Here is a 20,036-nt window from a genome sequence, read left to right on the forward strand (position 1 = left end):
TTATTCGGACCAAAATAGTTCTTTGAGTTGACAAATAAAGTGCTCTGCTAATGCCATGTCATCAAAAAGTGTGTTGACCTTTTCTTTCACCCTTGAATGATTTCAGCCAACTTCTAAGGATTCACTTCACAAGAGCCAAGTTTCGGGGTGTATCTGTGTCAGTATAGAAGGTGGAGCTGACTGAAGTGGTGATGGTGCCTTGGCAGATTTCAACTTCTTAGCCGCTGCGGCCAGAGCCCACGAAAGCAAGGAATTGGGAGGTGTTGAACGTGCAAGAGTCACCAAGCTCACAGGATCGGGGTCACCCTTGAGGAGTGGCACAGATGGTGTTGGAGCAGTCCGGAAAAATCCATTCCATTAATCCGAATGATGGTAAAGTATTGAATCTTGGGATCGCATCACTTTGAGGTCCAGGTTTTTAAGAGAAGGAAATGCGGTAACTTTGGAGTTGATATAATGTGAGGGTAATGTGTCCAGAAGGTGACAAAGTAACTGGAAGCAGGACTAGTCGAGAGGTGAGTGGGAGGCCTAAACAGACCAGTGAAGGAAGGTGTTCATTGCAACAGGCTTCATGAAATAGTGCTGTGTTTTTGTTAGCTGTGGTTGTAGATCTAGGATCTGGATGGGGCAACAGTGGGAGATGCTGGGTGGGAGGTGTAATCGCTGTGAGGAATAATAGCGAGACAGCCAACCTGTGCGAAGTGTGAATTGACTAACTTTAAACTTTGTTTCCAGCCATCAAGCCAAGCTCTGGTTTGGAGACCACGGTTAATTAAGAACAATTAGCGTTGGTATGGGATTGCTTAAATATGAAATAGATGCATGAACAAATGGATACTTCTATGCCTTGCCATTTTTTTAGGTAACTGACTAATTTGCAAAAAAATATTGCCGTCAAGAGCTTCCTGCAGCTAGAATCGGAGCCACATGGAACAGTTGTGAAATGGGTTGCCAACGTCCATAATCCGTTTCCAGATTTTTGACAGTAGCTTCAGCATACCTTTTTGACTTGTGCTTCCTTTATCTTCTCCAGCGCCACGCGGATTTTTTCAGCCTTGAGCTTGGCCGCCTGCTCTTCCTGTAAATAGAGATGAATTACGTTAAACAGATGCTAGACACTGCAAGCCCTTTAGGGGAGCATTTTACGATTGGAAATATTCAAGCCTGGAATATCGTACAGGAAGCGCTTCCAGTTGGTAACAGTAACAACGCACATCTCCAGCAAGCATCAGTGCTGGTAAAAACAAGTGTTTCCAAGATGTAGAACAAAGGAAACTGTTAATTATCTTCCGCGGAACACATGCAAATAGAGCAAGCAACACTGCAACATACTCAAAGTAGAGTGCAGCCGAATCTCAAAATGCAGCATTTAGGTATGAATATATATTTCCTGAAAAAAACAAGCTTTAAAAGTGAGATAATGCTCTGGCCCAGTCGTGACAAACCACTGAAACTCGCCAGTTATGGCTGCCAACCCATATAACACACGGCTTCACTCGCGCCACACACGTTGCTTTGTTGATGACTTTTTTTATTTTTTATTACTGTGCCGCTGGCAAACTGGTGTTTTGTGCATGGTGGGCTACACGGGTTATGGTGTGTGTTAGGTGCGTTGGTAAGCAAAATTGGGAAATTTCTGTTTGCGGTGTTCATAACATAACTCATTTTATTTTTTCAGTGAATTTATTTTATTTTTTTACGATGCACTTATTTTCCAAAACTGGATGCACAAGCCCATCAAATCCCTGCTGGGCACTGCCTTCAGTCCAGTTTTGGCAGTGAAATGGGTTCTTATGGGAGATTCACCAAGAGGCTGAGGGCAAAGTGGTTTGTAAATGTTCCCAGAACCCCAAGATGCAATACTGTTCCGTAATACAAGTTACTGGCTATGTATTGTTTATATTACAAGTTTATTTCGGAGAAACCAGCTTGAGGCCCGGGTGTAGGATACCCTCGCTAGTTAAGGGCCGAACGTACTGCTGGACGAGGGCAGTATTTAATCGCTGTCTGAATGTGGCGGTGGTCTTATCCCTCCGGGAAAAATTCCTATCTGTCATTAGGTGGAGAAGAGAGCCTCTAACATAGTACTAGGCCATGTCATGAAAATTGCTAACTTCCTTGTGCTGCAACAGAGAACAAAGTCAAGACATTGTACCAGAAAGCAGACACATAATAGAGTGCCCTTTTCCTTTAACAAAGTCACTATTGCTTAAGTCCTGCAAGCTATGTTCTTGTCCATGTATTTCACCATACTTCATCTTTGGTATGTAAATTCCATCCAATGCTCTGCTCTGTAAATGTATTTCACAGTACATTATCCTTTACGTATTTCACTTTATGTTATGTCCCATAATTTCACCATGCATTAACCATCCATAGACCAGCTGCATGTTCAAACTATTCCTCCTGACTGACTAAAGATCTTGGGAATGTGACAACCATCGCATCTAAAGGGAGTAGTCCTTGCCTTCTGAAACACACCATCCGTTCTCCACATATCAAAAAACATCAGTAGACCGGATGATCGTGGCACATTATGGACAAGTATCCAATCCACCACCTCTCAGCAAAATCATGGCAAGGGAGGTTACTAGACAACTGCAACACTGTGATGAAAAGAATCACCTCCTCTATGATATAAAGTCTGGGTTAAAACCAGGTAGGGACAGCGAATCATCCTTGTCAAGCAGTACCACTCCCCTCCTTGCCTGTCTGAACTAAGACGCAAATCTCATTAGTCCTCAAACTCTCAGACATGGCAAAGCGAGCTATGGAAGCCTCCTGGATAGGTTGAAGATTTGGTCAGGGATACCCCCGGTCTGCATCGAATCATTTCCCAAAACCGCAGCCACAAAATAAAGATTGTTCTTTAATCAGTGTCATGCAGCTTACAAATGGGTCTCCCCTTTATTGTCAATCATTCAACACCTACTTACCGCCATTGCTGCATATTCTGTAGCACCACTAAGTCAGGTTGCAAATGTACACCGATGGCATTCAAATCCCCTTTGAATTATAAGCAGCCAGGATAACTAGGCCCAAAATGACCTCATGTCTTGATAGTTTATCCACTGGATGAAGGAGAGCTTTAAGTGCATAAAATAGAACCCGACTGCACTACCTCTGAAATGGCATAAGGCAGGAAACAGATTAAATGGGTGCAATGCTAGAATCAGCATAATGTTGGCCTGTCCCTCCCAACCATGCAATGACACCCGTCTCAATAACAATATATGGCAGAGTAAAAATAACGAGTGATTGAGTGCTTAGCTCAACGATGCCCATTTTACCGATGCTGCAAGGGTGTAAGTGGCAAAATAGCTGGGCTGGCCGAAGGGCTGCTGATTATAGGTTCAGACTAAGGCAGGTAAGCCACAACCTCAATCTTCATGCCATCAACAAAATAACAAGCATGAAGGGAATTAATAACAATTATTGCAGCGCCTAGAGCCATTTGACTGCTCAGGCAATTAAGGTGCATTAACACTCATCTTGCAAGGTTAACCCCCAATACTCTATTCATATTATATTATATTATTCACTCCTGTGATTCTTGGAGGGTTTCTGTGCAGCAGCTTTTTTATGAACTAAAAGTAACCAATTTCAGTCCAAGGTTGCAATAGATTTATATAAAAAAGGTGCTCCAGCAGGCTATCACGATCAAAAAAATTAATTAATTATTTTAGCGGCATCTGGTATGGGGTCTCCTGGTTGCACTACTTTGGGTAAACAGGAGACTTGCTTACTGAGTTCCTGACCTAGAAGCCCAATCACAGCAAAAGCTAGGAAAATACATCAATATTATTATTAGTCATTAAAGGGTTCATGGAGTAAAGGACTTCACAAAAAAACAATATATTTAAGCCCCACTGTTCTAATTCTAACCCGAATGTCTTGGACCTATTCCTTCAACCAAAGAGATGCACTCTTTCATTCCTATTATAAAACATGGTAAACAAATACCGAGAGAAAAATCACAACGGTGTTCTCACACTCTGTAAAGATTGTTTGAACACATACTAAAAAAGAGTGGCATCTAACAATTCAATGGATCTACATTTTTGCATAACTACACAACATCCAACATCTAGCTACCTACAACCACATACACTTCATGCTATAGGGTAACTGCTACCACTTCTTTCCCACTGTCTGATCTTTCAGCAACAATCTGTTGTACGAGAGACATACTCACCGAGGCACTGCAGTAATAACCCATTAGGAGAGATGATGAAAGTACTAGATCGAATCATACGCAATTCTTCCATTTTGGGAAATCGTGCGTGAAGGGTATCCTGTTTGGCTGATCCCATATGACTAATGATCTGAATGACCAATGCAGGTTGAAACTTAATACATCAAAAATTGACTCAATGTGAGAAAGAAACAAGAATGCCTTTGCATAAAAGAAAGGCACTTCTAAAGAGGACTACAACGATGTCGCTGAGCGAAACAATGACTTTTAGATCAGGCTGGAAAGGCAGAATTCCATGATCACCTCTTCAGAATCGGACCACTTCTTTCAGACATTAGTCCATAGCCACAAAGTCTACAACCCGGGTTCAAGTAATTCATACTCCGATTATGGACTTTCAAGATTGTTTGGTAGCCAGATAAAGACCCGTCTCCTGAAATGTTGCAGCCATAGAATCCACTGAGCACCCCACTTCGGCATCGCGTTTCATGAAACCCTTGAAAATCTGATGATGTCTGGTCACCAATTTGTAGTGGTTGCACAACTCTCTGTCTATGCCGCTGGGCAATGGAAAGGAAACAGAAGCTGGCGGGATGACAGTGCGGGATGTGCGTTGTGAGCTTCTGTATCAGAAACAATGCCTTACAATGAAAGATCCGTGGATTGACAACGAGCAACAACTGAGACTTGAAACATTATCTCAAATCCCAATTAGTGACGGGACAAAGGCATTCTATTAAAACTGCTTGTATTCATGCACCTGAGCTCCTCAGACAGGCTAATCTACTTTCCTTGAGAAAGACGGTTTCATGTAGCTTAGAAAGAGGAAACCAAATTAATATTTTATTGAGATGAAGAGTAGCTAGTTAGTGGGTCGATCAATGGTAATCACATTGCAATGCTTCGCAGGAATCAGGATTGCCAACTCCTATTCTGCTAGGCCTGCCAGAATCGAAGAAAGGTTGGAAGAAGATGGACATTGTTCCTTCCGTAACAACAAGTGCTAGCCAAGAGGAAGGCACTGGCTGTGGTCCTAAAATAGGGAAGGGCTATATAGGTATTTGTGATGCTGTTCTCATTTTTCAACTGTGAAAAAGGAGCCAAAAGTTACAGGAGCTATGAGTAATAGGTCACAGTACAGTCCTTGTATAAAACACATGAACCACTGTTGACCAAAATCAACTACTGCTACAGAAGGAGGCTTTTCCATTCTAGTGGGGGAGGGGAGTACTGTCACAAGGTGGAAAGTAGGGCAGTTTAACTGAATAAAAACACATCATGGGAGGTGTGAATCATGTGTAGTTAAAACAAGAGGCCACTGTTGCATTTACATGCAGGCAAGAAGACATTTTACTTTACAAAAACATCTGCTCTTTTATTATTTCTGGAATGGGATAGTGGAAGGTGTTCTTAATTATGTCTTATACGCAGTCTTGAAACCAGATGTCAAGCCGTGTGCGGGGCTTGGCAACATCCTGGTTATATCTGGCTTTCTTAAGGAATTCACGCATCATTCATTCACCCACTACACATGAAGTATTGAGGTCAAGTGTCCCAATGGGCTGTGGTGCTGCAGAACAGTAACGAAAGATCTTAGTAGTGACAGCAACTTCAACTTATTAAAAAATAGAGAATGTTATAGGTATGCTTTTACCTTTATGTCAGAACGGAGTTATTGACTTGACTACTACCAAAGACATCATTGAATTTTTGTGACTCACACTGAAGGCACCCACGCACACACATACGCGCAAACACTCATAAGCACACACAACACGCGTGCACACATGAGCACACATACACACACTCACTCACCATCACTCTCACTCTTTCTCGTACACACACACCGATTAGACTACTGAGCCACATTCTTTAACTGCTTGCTACATGTTGAATTTAGAAAACAGGGTCTTTATGTAAGACTGGGGAGCCACTCGGGTGGGTACGTTCTCCATTTCAAGCTTCAGTCGCAGGTTACAGCAACAACAGGTAGGTCCTGTCAAGGCGGCATTCTCCCTCCAATGGTACCCATCTCCCATGTTCCACTTCACAACACAGACCACCACTCCATTACATCTTGCACTCTCAGCAGTCCAGACACCAGGGCATCCAGGGAATGAGGCTACACCCTTCCCTTTCTTACAAACAGAACAAAAAACAGCAATTCCCCTGCATATAAAAAACAGGGACAGCCTCTCACAATCACTTAATCTCTAGCATGACTAGCTTACACATTCGTCCATCAGCCAGTTCAACAGTCCAATAAACAAAATGACAACAGTCACAGGAGCTCGTTTGCAGGTCAAGACATGAGTTCCACGACAACTCATGTCAAACAAAGAAACAAAACAAGGTGTTGGACAAACGGCTAAGGCGCTCGACCTCGGACCTGGGGATCTGGGTTCGAGTCTCGGTAACGACGCCAAAAACCCCCTGTGATTCTGGGCAAATCCCTTAATCTCCCCGTGCCTAAAACGAAAGTGTGTCCTCATGTAACGTAACTGGTGCTATGTAAAGCGCTCTGATAACTGATTCGGTTCTAGTTCGCGCTATATAAAACTCTGAAAAAAAGAAAAAAAAAAAAAGGTTGTGACTATTAATGCGCAAGGGTCCAAGATGTGCACATCTTGTGACATCCTTGGACATTAGGCCCTGCCACCCCATGTCTGCACAGCTCACAATTACATACAAAAACAATAGAGAGAGCAAGGATTATGTTCACCGGAGTGAACGGGGAGTACTCCTGTACCCCTGGATACAATAGTAGAATAAACAAATAGAGGAGTACCACCAATGAGAATTCACAAGTTGCTGTAGGGGTGGACGGTTTTCACAAGGTGGAGGAAAACTCTTTTTATTAGAAACCCCTCACTCATCACCTAGTGATGACATGCTTCATCATCGGGGTCCACCCTAATGACCTAGCGCCATCAGGGTGTGCTTCAACACCTGATTGCAGTGGAGCAGGTTGTGAGTGGTGGTGCGTGAAAAAAATGAAAAGTAAGTGTGTTAAAAATTGTCCTGGTTTGAACTTAAAAAATAAAGATTTTTTATTGGTAAGCAACTGGACAATGTTAAAATCGTGGCGAGATAAAATAAGGGCAGTGATGAGCCCGTGTATCTCTTGGGTCTATGTGTTGGGTCTACATGTTTCAACCTTAACGGTTATGATCAACCAGGTTTTCGTCAGGACCTCAAAACCAAGTTGGTGGATGGTCTGCGTCCCCTAAAAGACGCACCCACTCCTACCACATGGGACCACTGGATGGCAAAAATGTGCCCGTGGTATTAGCTCGCTCCACAATGGGTGAGCTGTGAAAAAATCAAAACACTCTCAATGGAGTGTTCAAGGACTTCATGGGGCAGGGGAGGTTACCCTCGTAAATAAACGTATTAGTTTGATGCCGAGGAATTCAGCTTGTAACCTACTGCCTGCACCGCCCCGTTAGCTCACAATTACACCATACATGTATGCAAAAAGGACATGTAGTCACAGAAGCTGTCACGCGACGGAACACCTGAGCTTCCTCAACAAAGGGATTCCACCTCATGCCTACAAACACACATTTAAGCTGCAAACAAAACAAAAATAAGAAGTTTAAGCATACATCATCTTAACTCAAAATGCCCTTGACCAGACTCCAACACAAAACCTGTTCTACCAACGCTCATACACAAAATGACACAGACACAACCAACTCTTACATTTTCTCCTGCTTCAACAAGCAACATACCCATCCCCAGAAGGACATCACACATATGCACTCCAACATGTCCCACATCCATTGACATTAGTTGACCAGGTAAGGAGTCGAAGAAAGCACTTAATCTGAATCCAGTACTACGTCCTTTGGAAACAGCACCATAACAAGTTATAACTTCTTCTGACCACAATGTCAGACTCCTGCAGACGCATGCTGAAAAATTCATACAACACAACAGTCAAATATTTAGACAGTACAGCAATACAACCATTGAAACCAGACTACAACAGGTAAATAAGTACTCACCTACAACACACTAGAGTTACATCAAACACTAACATTCAAACACAATACTAACTGACTTCATTATATGCAAACTGAATAAAAATGCACCACCAAAAGACAATCACAAACATACTCACACTCCTGTACCACATTCTTGTCAAACCTTTCTATTTGCGCAAAAAGAAGACTGGTATCAGAGCTCAATCACTCGAAACGCGAGGATGAGACTCATTACATGACAGGATATTACATTTCCCACATGTTCACTCCATGGGGTACTTCTCACTGCAATCTATTGGGCATCAGTACTTCTCTCACATTGCACCCATGGGGTACTCCCTCGTGTAACTTCTCACAACAGTGTACTACTCCTCCCCAAGTTGGCACACTACGGGATACTCTCCCATGAAACTTCAACAGATTACTACATTTCCCCAACTTTATATACTATGGTGTATTCTCCACATACAACCTTTAGCGATAAGGTCCTGCTCTTTCCCCAGTTCACACCAACATACACAGGTGTACTATACTTGTATCTCTTGGAAAAGAGTATCACTCTCCCACATCCACAAAACCTGGTCATGTGTCACCTGGTCTTGTGTCTACACAACAAGCAGATGGGCACTACACCCTCTTGTACACACTGCTAACTAGACTATCATACCAAAACATTTGGAGTTAAAAGCAAATGTTACTCATAATACGAGAAGGTCACACACATAGGACCAAAAAATGGGGCGGCGAGAAAGGAAGAAAGAAGACAAGCCCACTTAGCTTTGGGTCATAACAAACCAAGTTGGTAAACAAGAAAGAGAAAAACAAAACCAATGTAAGAAACCAATAGGGTTTTTGAAATTGCCCTCACCCACTATATAGTGCCATGCTTTTTTATAGGGCAGCTTACACACTCTGGTGTAAGCCAACGTTCAGGGTGGAGCGCAAATTATTTTGAAAGAAATTTGAAAAATAGTTATTTCAAGAGAAGGATCCCAAGTGCAGAAAGTAAAATTAGTTAAAACTGTCTAAATGGATACGCGTCTACATTTTATAATGGGCCCGCTTGGCAGGAATAAAAACATATAATGAGAGGGTATATGAGAGAACCAACGACTCCATTACCCTATATGCTGTACCGACATGTTTCAGCCTACCTCATCCGCCTGAGGAAAAGTGTTCTTCTGATCGGCATCATTTGTACCGGGACTCCATTGTTTTTTCATTGCCATCACGTGTCTAACACTTCCACACGACCCACCTGGTCGTTTATGCTGATGCCTGGGAAAATTCTACCTGACACGACAAAAACCATCTTGCAGCCTGCATTTCTGCCCAGGAACTGTCGCACCCCCCCACCCCCCCTGTTCTTTGCAGTGCAACAGAAAGCCATGACACTCACGCCCTGTGCAAATGATTTGTTTTCCATCTCCTGCTTCCAGCCTGGTAAACATCCTTGACACCGTGATCAGGTTATCTGGACAATGGTCTGACTGCTGGGCCTTGATCAGGGTGATTAAACAATGACCTGAAAGACCAGGCTTTTGATCAAGCTGAGTGAACAATGACCTGAAAGACCGAGGTTTGATCAAACTGAGTGAACAATGATTTGAGTACAAAGCCTTGACCAGGTCACCAACTACAAGCATCATCTGGATCTGGTTATCAACTGCAGACACTGCCATGATTGAACAATGGACTAACAGCCAAAAGACTAGGATGAAAAAGTATAAAAGGCTTGTAAGCTGTGGAGTAAAGCAGTAGCCTCCTCTGTCTTTTTTCTAACCGGCTTGAGACTCTGTTCCATAGCCCAGGCTATTTGAATAAATCTGGGTTCCGCCTGCAGACGAAGGCTCCTGTGTCTCCTTTTACTACGTATGGAGGGGATGAAAGACTTGGGCGGTTCCCCCGCCGCCGAGACCCAGTAAGTGGGTTATTCCAGTTCTTCAAATGGCGCCCGAACAGGAACTCCACAAGCACGAAGGTCAGGCCCGGTGGATGTGAGGAGGTGCACGGAGAAACTCCGACGGAGACGCCCTACCCGAGGGGTTCTTGCAATCCGGTAAGCCGAACGACTCGCCCGCTGTTCCTCCCCACCCGGTCTGGGCGACATTACCGCGTTCTCGCTGAAGTCCCCTAGCAAATAATTTCTGGAGCAGGACACAGCCCTACGTCTGCAGAAGAGAACTACCCCTGTAAGGTAAGGGTGGACTGATCACCCACCAAGTCTGTATGATTCTGTGGTTATTGACTTTTGCAAAAGCCAAGCAAGCGAGGTGAGTTTTAAAAACCCGCTGGTGTCTGTTATCTGTTTTCAAGCATGCCAGTCAGTAGTGAGTTCAAGAAATTATGTTGTTGTATGTGTACGCAGGACTCCCACCTGGAGGCGGCTTGTCCGCTTCCTCTAGAAGGGACCCCTGGCCACACGATGTATGTTAAACATGGCCCTTCTGCCATAATGTTTTCCTCATTTTGGGTAAAATATACAAAACAAAGTAACGTGGAATTACAGTGGCCACTTTATGGCTCCTTTACTTCCTAAGTTCTCGCCAACTTATAGGAACAATTAATGAAAAGAAAAACGCGCCCGTCTATGTTAGAATCTGTCCGATTTTGGAGGAAAGAGATAGAGCAGAGAGCTAGAAAGCAGAAGGCTCAAGAAAGAAAACAGGAACATATGTCAACAGCCGACCACGCCAGAGAAAATTTACAAAATCAAATGACAAAGTCGGTAGAAATAGCAGATAGGGAGCATGGGGCCCGGGTACAAACATGTTATCCAGCTCATGAGGAGAAAGGAAAGGGCCATATGGAAGGGGGAGAAGAAGGTGATTCCTTGCATAATACCATGCCAGAAAGCCCTCCTGCATATGCCCCAATGTACCCTGCCCTGACGCCTCACACCCGCATGTCCCCCCTGCCACCGCCCACACCTGACCCCACTGCCTCTCCTACTGTTCTCCCTGTCACACCAACCCTCCCGATTTTTCCTATGACACCGGCCACTCCCGCTAACCCTGTCCTCGCTGCTGGAATGACAACAAGTCTCCATCCGCCCAACCCCTGCGGCTTTACCCCTACCCGCCCTTTTCCTACTTCCCCGTGGTCTACAGTTAAACAGGATTTATATAAATTGTTGAATTCCCCCCAACTGGCCTCCTTGCGCTCTGCAGTCAGCTTTTCGTCCCTTCGAGAAAATGACCTACAGAGGCAACAGAGTGAATGTTGGATAAATAACAGAAATATTTATACCTTTAAAGAAATAAGGTCCTCCTTTCTTTTAGAAGGGAGCTAAAGACTTGGCTCTTCTCTTCATAAATCTTATGACCACTGCGAGCTGCTGTGTTGTGTTCCTCGGTTTTCAGGTCTCTTTGCCAAAGCGCCGGGACACCCTTCGGGGTAGCTGTGCGCTATAGAAGAGTTGGTACATAACATAACATAATAACACCTTTTCCCAGTGGACGATTATGGAACAGACCACCTGGGCTGAATACATGTGTACCCTGGTCATACAAAGATTTGAAAATGCGCTTATGCAGATAACCACTGGATTAATGGACCTTAGGTCGCAAATAAAAAAAGGCGATGTTCAGGGAGAGGGGATGTTTGGCGCTATGTCTGCTTTAATGATTCAGAAAAGGGGGTGGTGATGAACAGAGTGTCTGAATTAAGCAGACCACTCTTACCCAGTCCAAAGATCAGGGCTTGATCCATCACCGTTATTTAGCTCACTGCCCCATCCCAGCTCAGAACCTGGCTATATGCAAATTAGTCTGTCCCTGGCCCAGTGCATCATGGGAACAGGGCAGACCAAACTACCAAGCCAATTCTTCACCAGAAAGGATACAAGCTACCAGGGACCAGTTTCTGGCATTTCAGCCTCATCGGCCCGGCTTGCTTGAATCCTGATGGAGCAGTGAGCAAGGGACTCATGTCTGAGTATACCCTGCCACACCTATAGTGGCCAAAAACGATTCAGAAAAGGGGGTGGTGATGAACAGAGTGTCTGAATTAAGCAGACCACTCTTACCCAGTCCAAAGATCAGGGCTTGATCCATCACCGTTATTTAGCTCACTGCCCCATCCCAGCTCAGAACCTGGCTATATGCAAATTAGTCTGTCCCTGGCCCAGTGCATCATGGGAACAGGGCAGACCAAACTACCAAGCCAATTCTTCACCAGAAAGGATACAAGCTACCAGGGACCGGTTTCTGGCATTTCAGCCTCGTCGGCCCGGCTTGCTTGAATCCTGATGGAGCAGTGAGCAAGGGACTCATGTCTGAGTATACCCTGCCACACCTATAGTGGCCAAAAACGATTCAGAAAAGGGGGTGGTGATGAACAGAGTGTCTGAATTAAGCAGACCACTCTTACCCAGTCCAAAGATCAGGGCTTGATCCATCACCGTTATTTAGCTCACTGCCCCATCCCAGCTCAGAACCTGGCTATATGCAAATTAGTCTGTCCCTGGCCCAGTGCATCATGGGAACAGGGCAGACCAAACTACCAAGCCAATTCTTCACCAGAAAGGATACAAGCTACCAGGGACCGGTTTCTGGCATTTCAGCCTCGTCGGCCCGGCTTGCTTGAATCCTGATGGAGCAGTGAGCAAGGGACTCATGTATACCCTGCCACACCTATAGTGGCCAAAAACGATTCAGAAAAGGGGGTGGTGATGAACAGAGTGTCTGAATTAAGCAGACCACTCTTACCCAGTCCAAAGATCAGGGCTTGATCCATCACCGTTATTTAGCTCACTGCCCCATCCCAGCTCAGAACCTGGCTATATGCAAATTAGTGAGCTAAAAAGCGGTGATGGATCAAGCCCTGATCTTTGGACTGGGTAAGAGTGGTCTGCTTAATTCAGGCACTCTGTTCATCACCACCCCCTTTTCTGAATCATGTCTGCTTTAATGGCTTACCGTGATATGACCGCTTTTTCCAACACCCCTCTAGAAACAGCTATGCCAATGAGGGAGGCGGCCCCTGTCTTTGTTAACGCATTTACCGATGCCCAAAATAATGGCCATGGGGCTGTTGAGGCACACTGGCACACTGGCCCAGGCTTTGGGTTCATGTTCCTTGGAAAAGGTCAGAAGTAATGCAGTTAAAAGGACAATTACCAGTTCCCAGGAAGAATCCGGCTGCCTTTTACAGAGAATTAGGTCAGATTATATCTGCAGGTACTCTCGTTCTTGAGGATATAGATTTACTTTTGGCAAGGTTGTCCCCACTGAAATTTGGGACAAGATTCGACATATTGACCATGAAGTGGCGTTGGGAGGTAAATGGGTTGACCTAGAGGCTATGGAAGAAGCAAGGGTAGGAGGGACTAAACCAGAAGCTGCCATCCTGACTTTGCCCTGTAAAATAATGACGTTTATGAAAACACTTTTGCCGGAAACTGTCATGAACTGGGTTAAAATAAACGCCTGTAGGCAGTGAAAATATGAGAATGTGGCTGACTTCTTTACCCGTTTTGAGACAGAATACAAAGGACATAGTGGTTTGGATCCCCGGACCCCTAGTTCTGGCCCAGTGTTTGTCGATAAGTTTGTCAGCAACTTGCTTCCTGAGATCTCCGCCAGGCTTAAGAAAGTTGAAAGTACGTGGTCTGCCCAAACTATGACTGGTATCTTGGCTACGGCACAATATCACGAGAATAGGGAGAATGAAGATAGAGACAAGGAAAGTAAGAAGGTTAGGGATCTTAAGACTAAGGCACTTCTGCAGCAGGCTTACCCTGCCCGAGGTCCCGATGCCTGCAGGAATTTCAGACCTCAACCCCAATCCCCACCGAGGGCTCGTCAGTCTACCCCCTCCAGCCCTCAACATACAGGAGCCCTCCAAACAGATCAGTGTGCTTATTGTAAGGGGTACGGCCATTGTATAGATGAGTGTCCCGTGTTAGCTGAAAACATCAGATCAGGGAAGACTAGGCCTTGCGCTCCCAGGGAGCGGAGGCCGACTAGGGACCATGACCGGTCCCATCCACAGGATAAAGAACGCAGGCCCAGGGATGACGCCCCCGCCCGGCAGCGCCCAGCCAATAGGTTTGATGGGTACGAAGCAACACGCACTCATCACAATGATGATTATGATGAAGTTGATGAGACAGGGTCCTACCAAGCATAGGACAGCCAGGAAAGAGATATTACCAGAGTGCAAATTCCAGTGGATCAAAGGGGCCTGTATGTTCAAATGTCAGTTGTGGGGAAGGACCAGAATTTTCTTTTGGATACTGGGGCCATCAGGTCTTCTATTGCACGTCTGTCAGTCACGGAGGCACCCCTATCTGGCAATATGAATGTCTCCGTGGGTTTTGCAGGAACACCTGTGACCAGCCCGGTCTCTGAACCCCTCTCTCTCGATATTGGCCCTGCACATGTTGACGCTCCATTGGTCCTTACTACAGGTTGCAGTGAAAACTTGTTAGTCCTGGATTTACTGAAAGCTCTGTATGCGACCATATCATGTAGTCCCCATGGTGTATCGCTAACCATTTTCCCCACCGCAGCTTCCTATATGTACCTATCCGGTCCCCTCCCACCAGAGTTGCAGTCTTTACCTTCCTCCCTCTGGGCATCATCAGACACTGATGTAGGGTGTCCCAACATATCCCCTCATGTGGTATGCATCTAGCCAGGTGCACTTCTCCCCCGCCTCCGGCAGTATCGACTACCCGAGGAAGGAGAAATGGCCCTTTTAACAATAATATCTAAATTGATGGACACGTGGCAATATCTGTAACATTATTCCAGTTCCTAAAAAGACCAATGGAGATGCTCTCTCCCCTAAAATATACAGATTCGTGATTGACCTGAGAGCCCTTAACAAAATAACAATCTCCCAATACCCTGTTGTCCCCGACATTACAGCCCTCTTAAAGATGGTCCTTTCTGACGCAACACACTTTTCTGTCATAGACCTAAAGAATGCTTTTTTCAGCATTCGGATACATCCTGACAGCAGGCATTTTTTTGGTTTCTCCCTTGGTGGGCGGAGCTTTAGATTCTGCCGCGCCCCTCAAGGTTTCACCGAGAGCCCCAGTATCTATAGTCAAGCCCTAAAAATTCAACTAGATTCCTTGGAACTCCCTGATAATTCCACACTATTACAATATGTAGATCACCTCCTCATTGCTGCAAATTCTTCCCCAACATGTAAAGAAGCTACTCTCCGTCTGTTACGCCACCTTGCCCTTCATAATCACAAAGTCTCTTTGAAAAAGCTTCAGTTTTCTCAAGAGAAGGTGACCTATTTAGGTCATTTCCTCTCGAAGGAGGGAAGCCAGCTCACCGCTGATCGTGTAGCCATTATCAATGCTATGACGGCCCCATGAACACAAAAGCAGGTGCGAGCCTTCATAGGCCTAACCTCATACTGTAGACCGTGGATTTCCAATTTTTCAGCCTTGGTCAAACCTCTTCTTGCCCTCACCACTAAAGACATATCAGACAGTTCCTTTCCATGGACTAGAGAGCATGCGCAGGCCTTTTAAGATTTAAAGAGGGCTATGTGTACTGCTCCAGTTCTCTGTACTCCTGATTATAACAAACAATTTTTTTTTGTACATAAGACAGATGGCTGTGCATGCGCTGTCTTGACCCAGATGTTCAGAGGTCACCATCGGCCATGTGCCTATTTTTCAGCCACCTTAGATCCTGTTGCAAGGGCTCTCCCAGGATGCCTACGGGTGACTGCTGCAGCCACCCTCATGGTCAGTCAGAGTGCGGAGTTCGTCATGAACTCCCCCCCTGACTCTGATGGTACCCCATTCTGTAGATACCGTCCTTAATAACACCAAAACACAGTACCTCACTAGCACACGACTCCCAGGATATGAACTGACACTCTTTGCCAGCCACATTAACATCAAAAGATGCACTGTACTAAACCCCACCACATTACTCCCACTGGATACTCAGGATGCCCGCTTAGACCCACATGACTGCATATTACGGACAGAGGAGGAGACAAAGGGACGGGTCGACTTACAGGACACCCCGATAGCAGAACCAGAAGGTACAGTGTATGTGGACGGATCATGTCTCAGAGGGCCAGATGGTAACACCTTCGCCGCCTACGCCCTAACGACATTAGGGCAAGTTGTAGAAACAGCTCAGATTCCACAGTGCTCTGCTCAAGCAGCAGAATTAGTGGCCCTCAATAGAGCCTGTGAGTTAAGCAAAGGGATGACGGTAAATATTTATACTGACAGCCAATGTTCCTTCGGGGTGGCCCACAACTTCGGGAGGTTATGGAAAGAAAGGAATTTCCTTACTTTTCATGGGACCAAGATTCAACATGGCCCCCTAATTCACCGATTGTTAGACACCCTGACACTCCCCAGAAAGGTGGCCACTATAAAATGTAAGGCCCATAAGAAAGTGACAGATGATGTTGGGAAAGGCAATGCCCTGGCTGACCAGACGGCCAGACAAACAGCTCTTAGGAAAACGGAAGGAATGTATGTAGGAGGTCCCGCTAGGTGGGTGGCAGACGAGGGCATGGTTGAAAACACAGTACAGAGTGTGATCGATATTCAGTCCCATACTACTCCTGAGGAACTAAGGGTGTGGAAGGAGCAATTAGAAAAGGAGGGAATTGATGGTTGCTGGGTCTGTACGACTATGGAAAGACAATGGATGTTACTTGACAGTCATGTGCTACCAGTAGTTACGATGGCCCATGGTCCTGCTCACATTAGTGCAAAAGGGATATGTAAACTGTTGGAACCAACATGGTACAACTCTAAGGTACCAGCATATGCTGAAAAGCTGGTTAAAACATGAATGATTTGCCTAATGTATAACCCAGGAAAAGGCACAGTTACTCCTAAGGTAGGATTCTCTCCTCCTACCTTCCCTTTTGAAGTCCTCCAAATGGATTACATCCAGATGGACAGATTTAACAATTTGAAATATGTACTGGTGGTGGTCTGTACCTTCAGCCGATGGGTGGAAGCCTACCCCGTCAAAGACTGCACCGCTATCACTACAGCCAAAGTGCTATTAAAAGAGTACCTCCCACGATTCGGTTTGCCCCGCTTGGTCTGGAGTGACAACGGGACACACTGTACGGCTCAAATTATGGAATATGTCTGTATAGCATTGGGTATAAAACAAAAATGTCATGCAGCTAACCACCCCCAGACAGCAGGTCTAGTGAAGGTGTACAATGGCATCCTAAAAACTAAAATGGCCAAAATAGTAGCCGAGACAGGTGTCACTTGGGTTGATGCTCTACCCTTGGCCCTATTGTCTACGTGAACAACGGCCAACACCAGGATAGGGCTATCCCCCCATGAGATTGTGTTCGGGAGGCCTGCCAATGTATGGGGTGTCCCGCGGCCTAAGAAACTGTCTGATGTTGAATACCCTGTATTAACTCATTATCTGTACAGTCTAACTAATACCTTTGATACTCTTTATCACCAGGTGCATGAGGCCATACCTGACAAAAGCGAGGGCCCAGGACACATCATCCAACCTGGTGATTGGGTCTTAGTGAAACATTTTCAACAGACTAAGCCTCGAGCCCCGAGCCCCGCTGGACACAGCCCAGTCAGGTGTTGCTGGCCACCCGCACCACCGTGAAAGTAGATGGTCGGAAGAATTGGGTGCATTTGTCGCACTGCAGGCGTGTGCCTCTGCCCCTCCCCTATGATCAGTGGGTGAGGGAAGGACAAGGAGACTCAGAAACAGAAACAGTCCCAACGTTTGTCCCATTCAGCGATGCCAGACTGCATTTTACATCTACGGAAGCAGAGAGTGACAGCGTACTGAAAGGAAGGGTGGAACCCTCACTTAATTCTGCTCAACATCAAGAACGATTGTGTTCCGACCATACTGTCCCTACTTCCGACCGATATAACTTGCGCCCCGAGGGAAGGCTTGCCCTTGACTTCGCCAAGTGCCTATAGGCTGTAGGGCTGTGATCTTCCCGGCTGAGAGTAGTGCTGGTGTATCAGACTAAGGTACGCCATAGGGCTCTCGGCACCTGCGCCCAGTTAAGCAACCACCAATCACAGACAGCCACTAGAGGTCCCTGGCTTAGCACAATGGCTGCCGTCCAAAACGCCCAAACCCAGAAACAATATGTCAGTCTCCGACATAGTAAATGCCTCATGGCCACCGTGGTGACACTGTTTGTCTCCCTCATCCTGTCTATCCTTGGTTGGCTGACTAATCTACCATCCTGTTACCTCACCAACTCCTACCCCGACTCCTGCAGAACACCAGTATTTCACGCTACCAGCCCACAAATTACCCCGCCGTGCAGAATTCTTCAATAACACCTTCGTCCAAATGTTGCATCATCATCAGCTGATCATGAACACTTCCAACTGCTGGGTTTGTAGACTGATGCCGTATTCCATGAAACACCCTGTCCCATTCTTTCCCTACCCCTTTTCCATCTCTGGGTCTTGTCTTGCATGGTGGATGTTGATGCAGGAGGCCTACACTGTCAATGGTACTGCCAATTCTGCCCTTGGAACATTTCGGGATGACTTCTGGCGGAACAGATCTGGCCATGTCAATGCTCCTTTTTGCCCGACCAGCTCATCCACATCGCTACTATCACCAGATGAACTCGGTGAGATGGTAGAATTCAAATCAACGAATCGACGAACATTTTCCAGATTCCGCACAAGAAGAATACTGCCTGATTAACCAGACACTGTGAATGTCATAAATGTGCAAGGCCGTGTCTGCATCCACGGCCTAGGGACTAAGAAAGTTGGTACCAGTACGTGTGATATCACAAAAGCTTTAAACTCTACATCTCCTCCGGAGCTAGTGGCATCCCCCAACACCTATTTCATCTGCGGCACTGCCACCTACACTTGGTTCCCCGTAACTGGTCTGGTACCTGCTATCTGGCCTTCCTCCTTCCACCAACATATTCTACCCATGGAGGTTACCACCTATCAATGCAGGGTGCTCTGCGCCGCTCACGTAGGGGCGTCATATCAGCCGAGGATACAGCAGGCCAGGAAACCGGGGACTTTTTTTAAAGGTGTCCTTCCATTCTGGGGCCCCATGGCAAACAGTCTGGCTGTACGAGGACTGACCAGGGTCCTTGAAGCCACCATCACAGTAACAGCTGGTGCCCTCTCCAACATCACTGCAGAGCTACAGGCAGACCGCCTTACACGCTTCAGAACCGCATGGTCCTAGACGTCATCCTTGCTGATCGTGGTGGTGTGTGTAAATTGATCGGCTCTAGCTGCTGCGTGGACATCCCAGACAAAGCACCTACAGTGTACGATGCCATCCAGCGTCTGCATTGCCTTTCTTCCGAAATTCATCTGGATGAAGGCAACTTTACACGGCCGAAATGCTTACCAAGTGCACCACTGACAAAATGTAGCTTAAGAACCACTGCCCTAAGGCAAGAGCAACAGCAGGGAGGTCATGTCAGGGCATCATCCTCCACACACTAACTTTCTATATTATCATTCACTCTCAGCATTCCAGGACCCAGCTCAGAAATTCAGGTAAAGGGGCCCCAAAGGGTATTTTACCACACAAAGCATGGGTAGAGTCGAAGGGGGATGAGCAAAGAGTCTTAGCATAATTACTAATGTCGGACAAGTATCTAAAGCCCTTCCAGCACAAGAAACATGGGGGTAAAGGGACTCACCATTGGCTCAACATCCTGTGATTCTGGGCTTTCTGTGACTCATTCTTAAGTCCCTCTAGCACAACCTTCTAATTAATCTAAATGTATGTTTGTAAGTATTTATGTATTGCAACTATTACAGTGAATGCCCCGCATGAAGGGAGAACACTACAGTGGGAAGTAGAGGGCAAAAGGAATGGTTTAAGGCTGTGTACAAAAAATTAAAT

The 20,036-nt window shown here is 45.8% G+C and overlaps 1 protein-coding gene across 7 annotated transcripts in view; it reads right to left on the minus strand.

Moving 5' to 3' along the window:
* RAPH1 (Ras association (RalGDS/AF-6) and pleckstrin homology domains 1) overlaps positions 1-20,036 on the minus strand; it is a 342,732-nt gene that overhangs the window by 84,827 nt on the left and 237,869 nt on the right. For all 7 annotated transcript variants that reach the window (XM_078680286.1, XM_078680285.1, XM_078680284.1 and 4 more), the window contains one exon: positions 1,001-1,078. In XM_078680286.1, the coding sequence (XP_078536412.1) occupies positions 1,001-1,078 (78 nt within the window). The remainder of the gene's footprint in view (positions 1-1,000; positions 1,079-20,036) is intronic.

Source organism: Lissotriton helveticus, chromosome 3_1 (genome assembly GCF_964261635.1).
Source record: "Lissotriton helveticus chromosome 3_1, aLisHel1.1, whole genome shotgun sequence".
Classification (NCBI taxonomy): domain Eukaryota; kingdom Metazoa; phylum Chordata; class Amphibia; order Caudata; family Salamandridae; genus Lissotriton; species Lissotriton helveticus.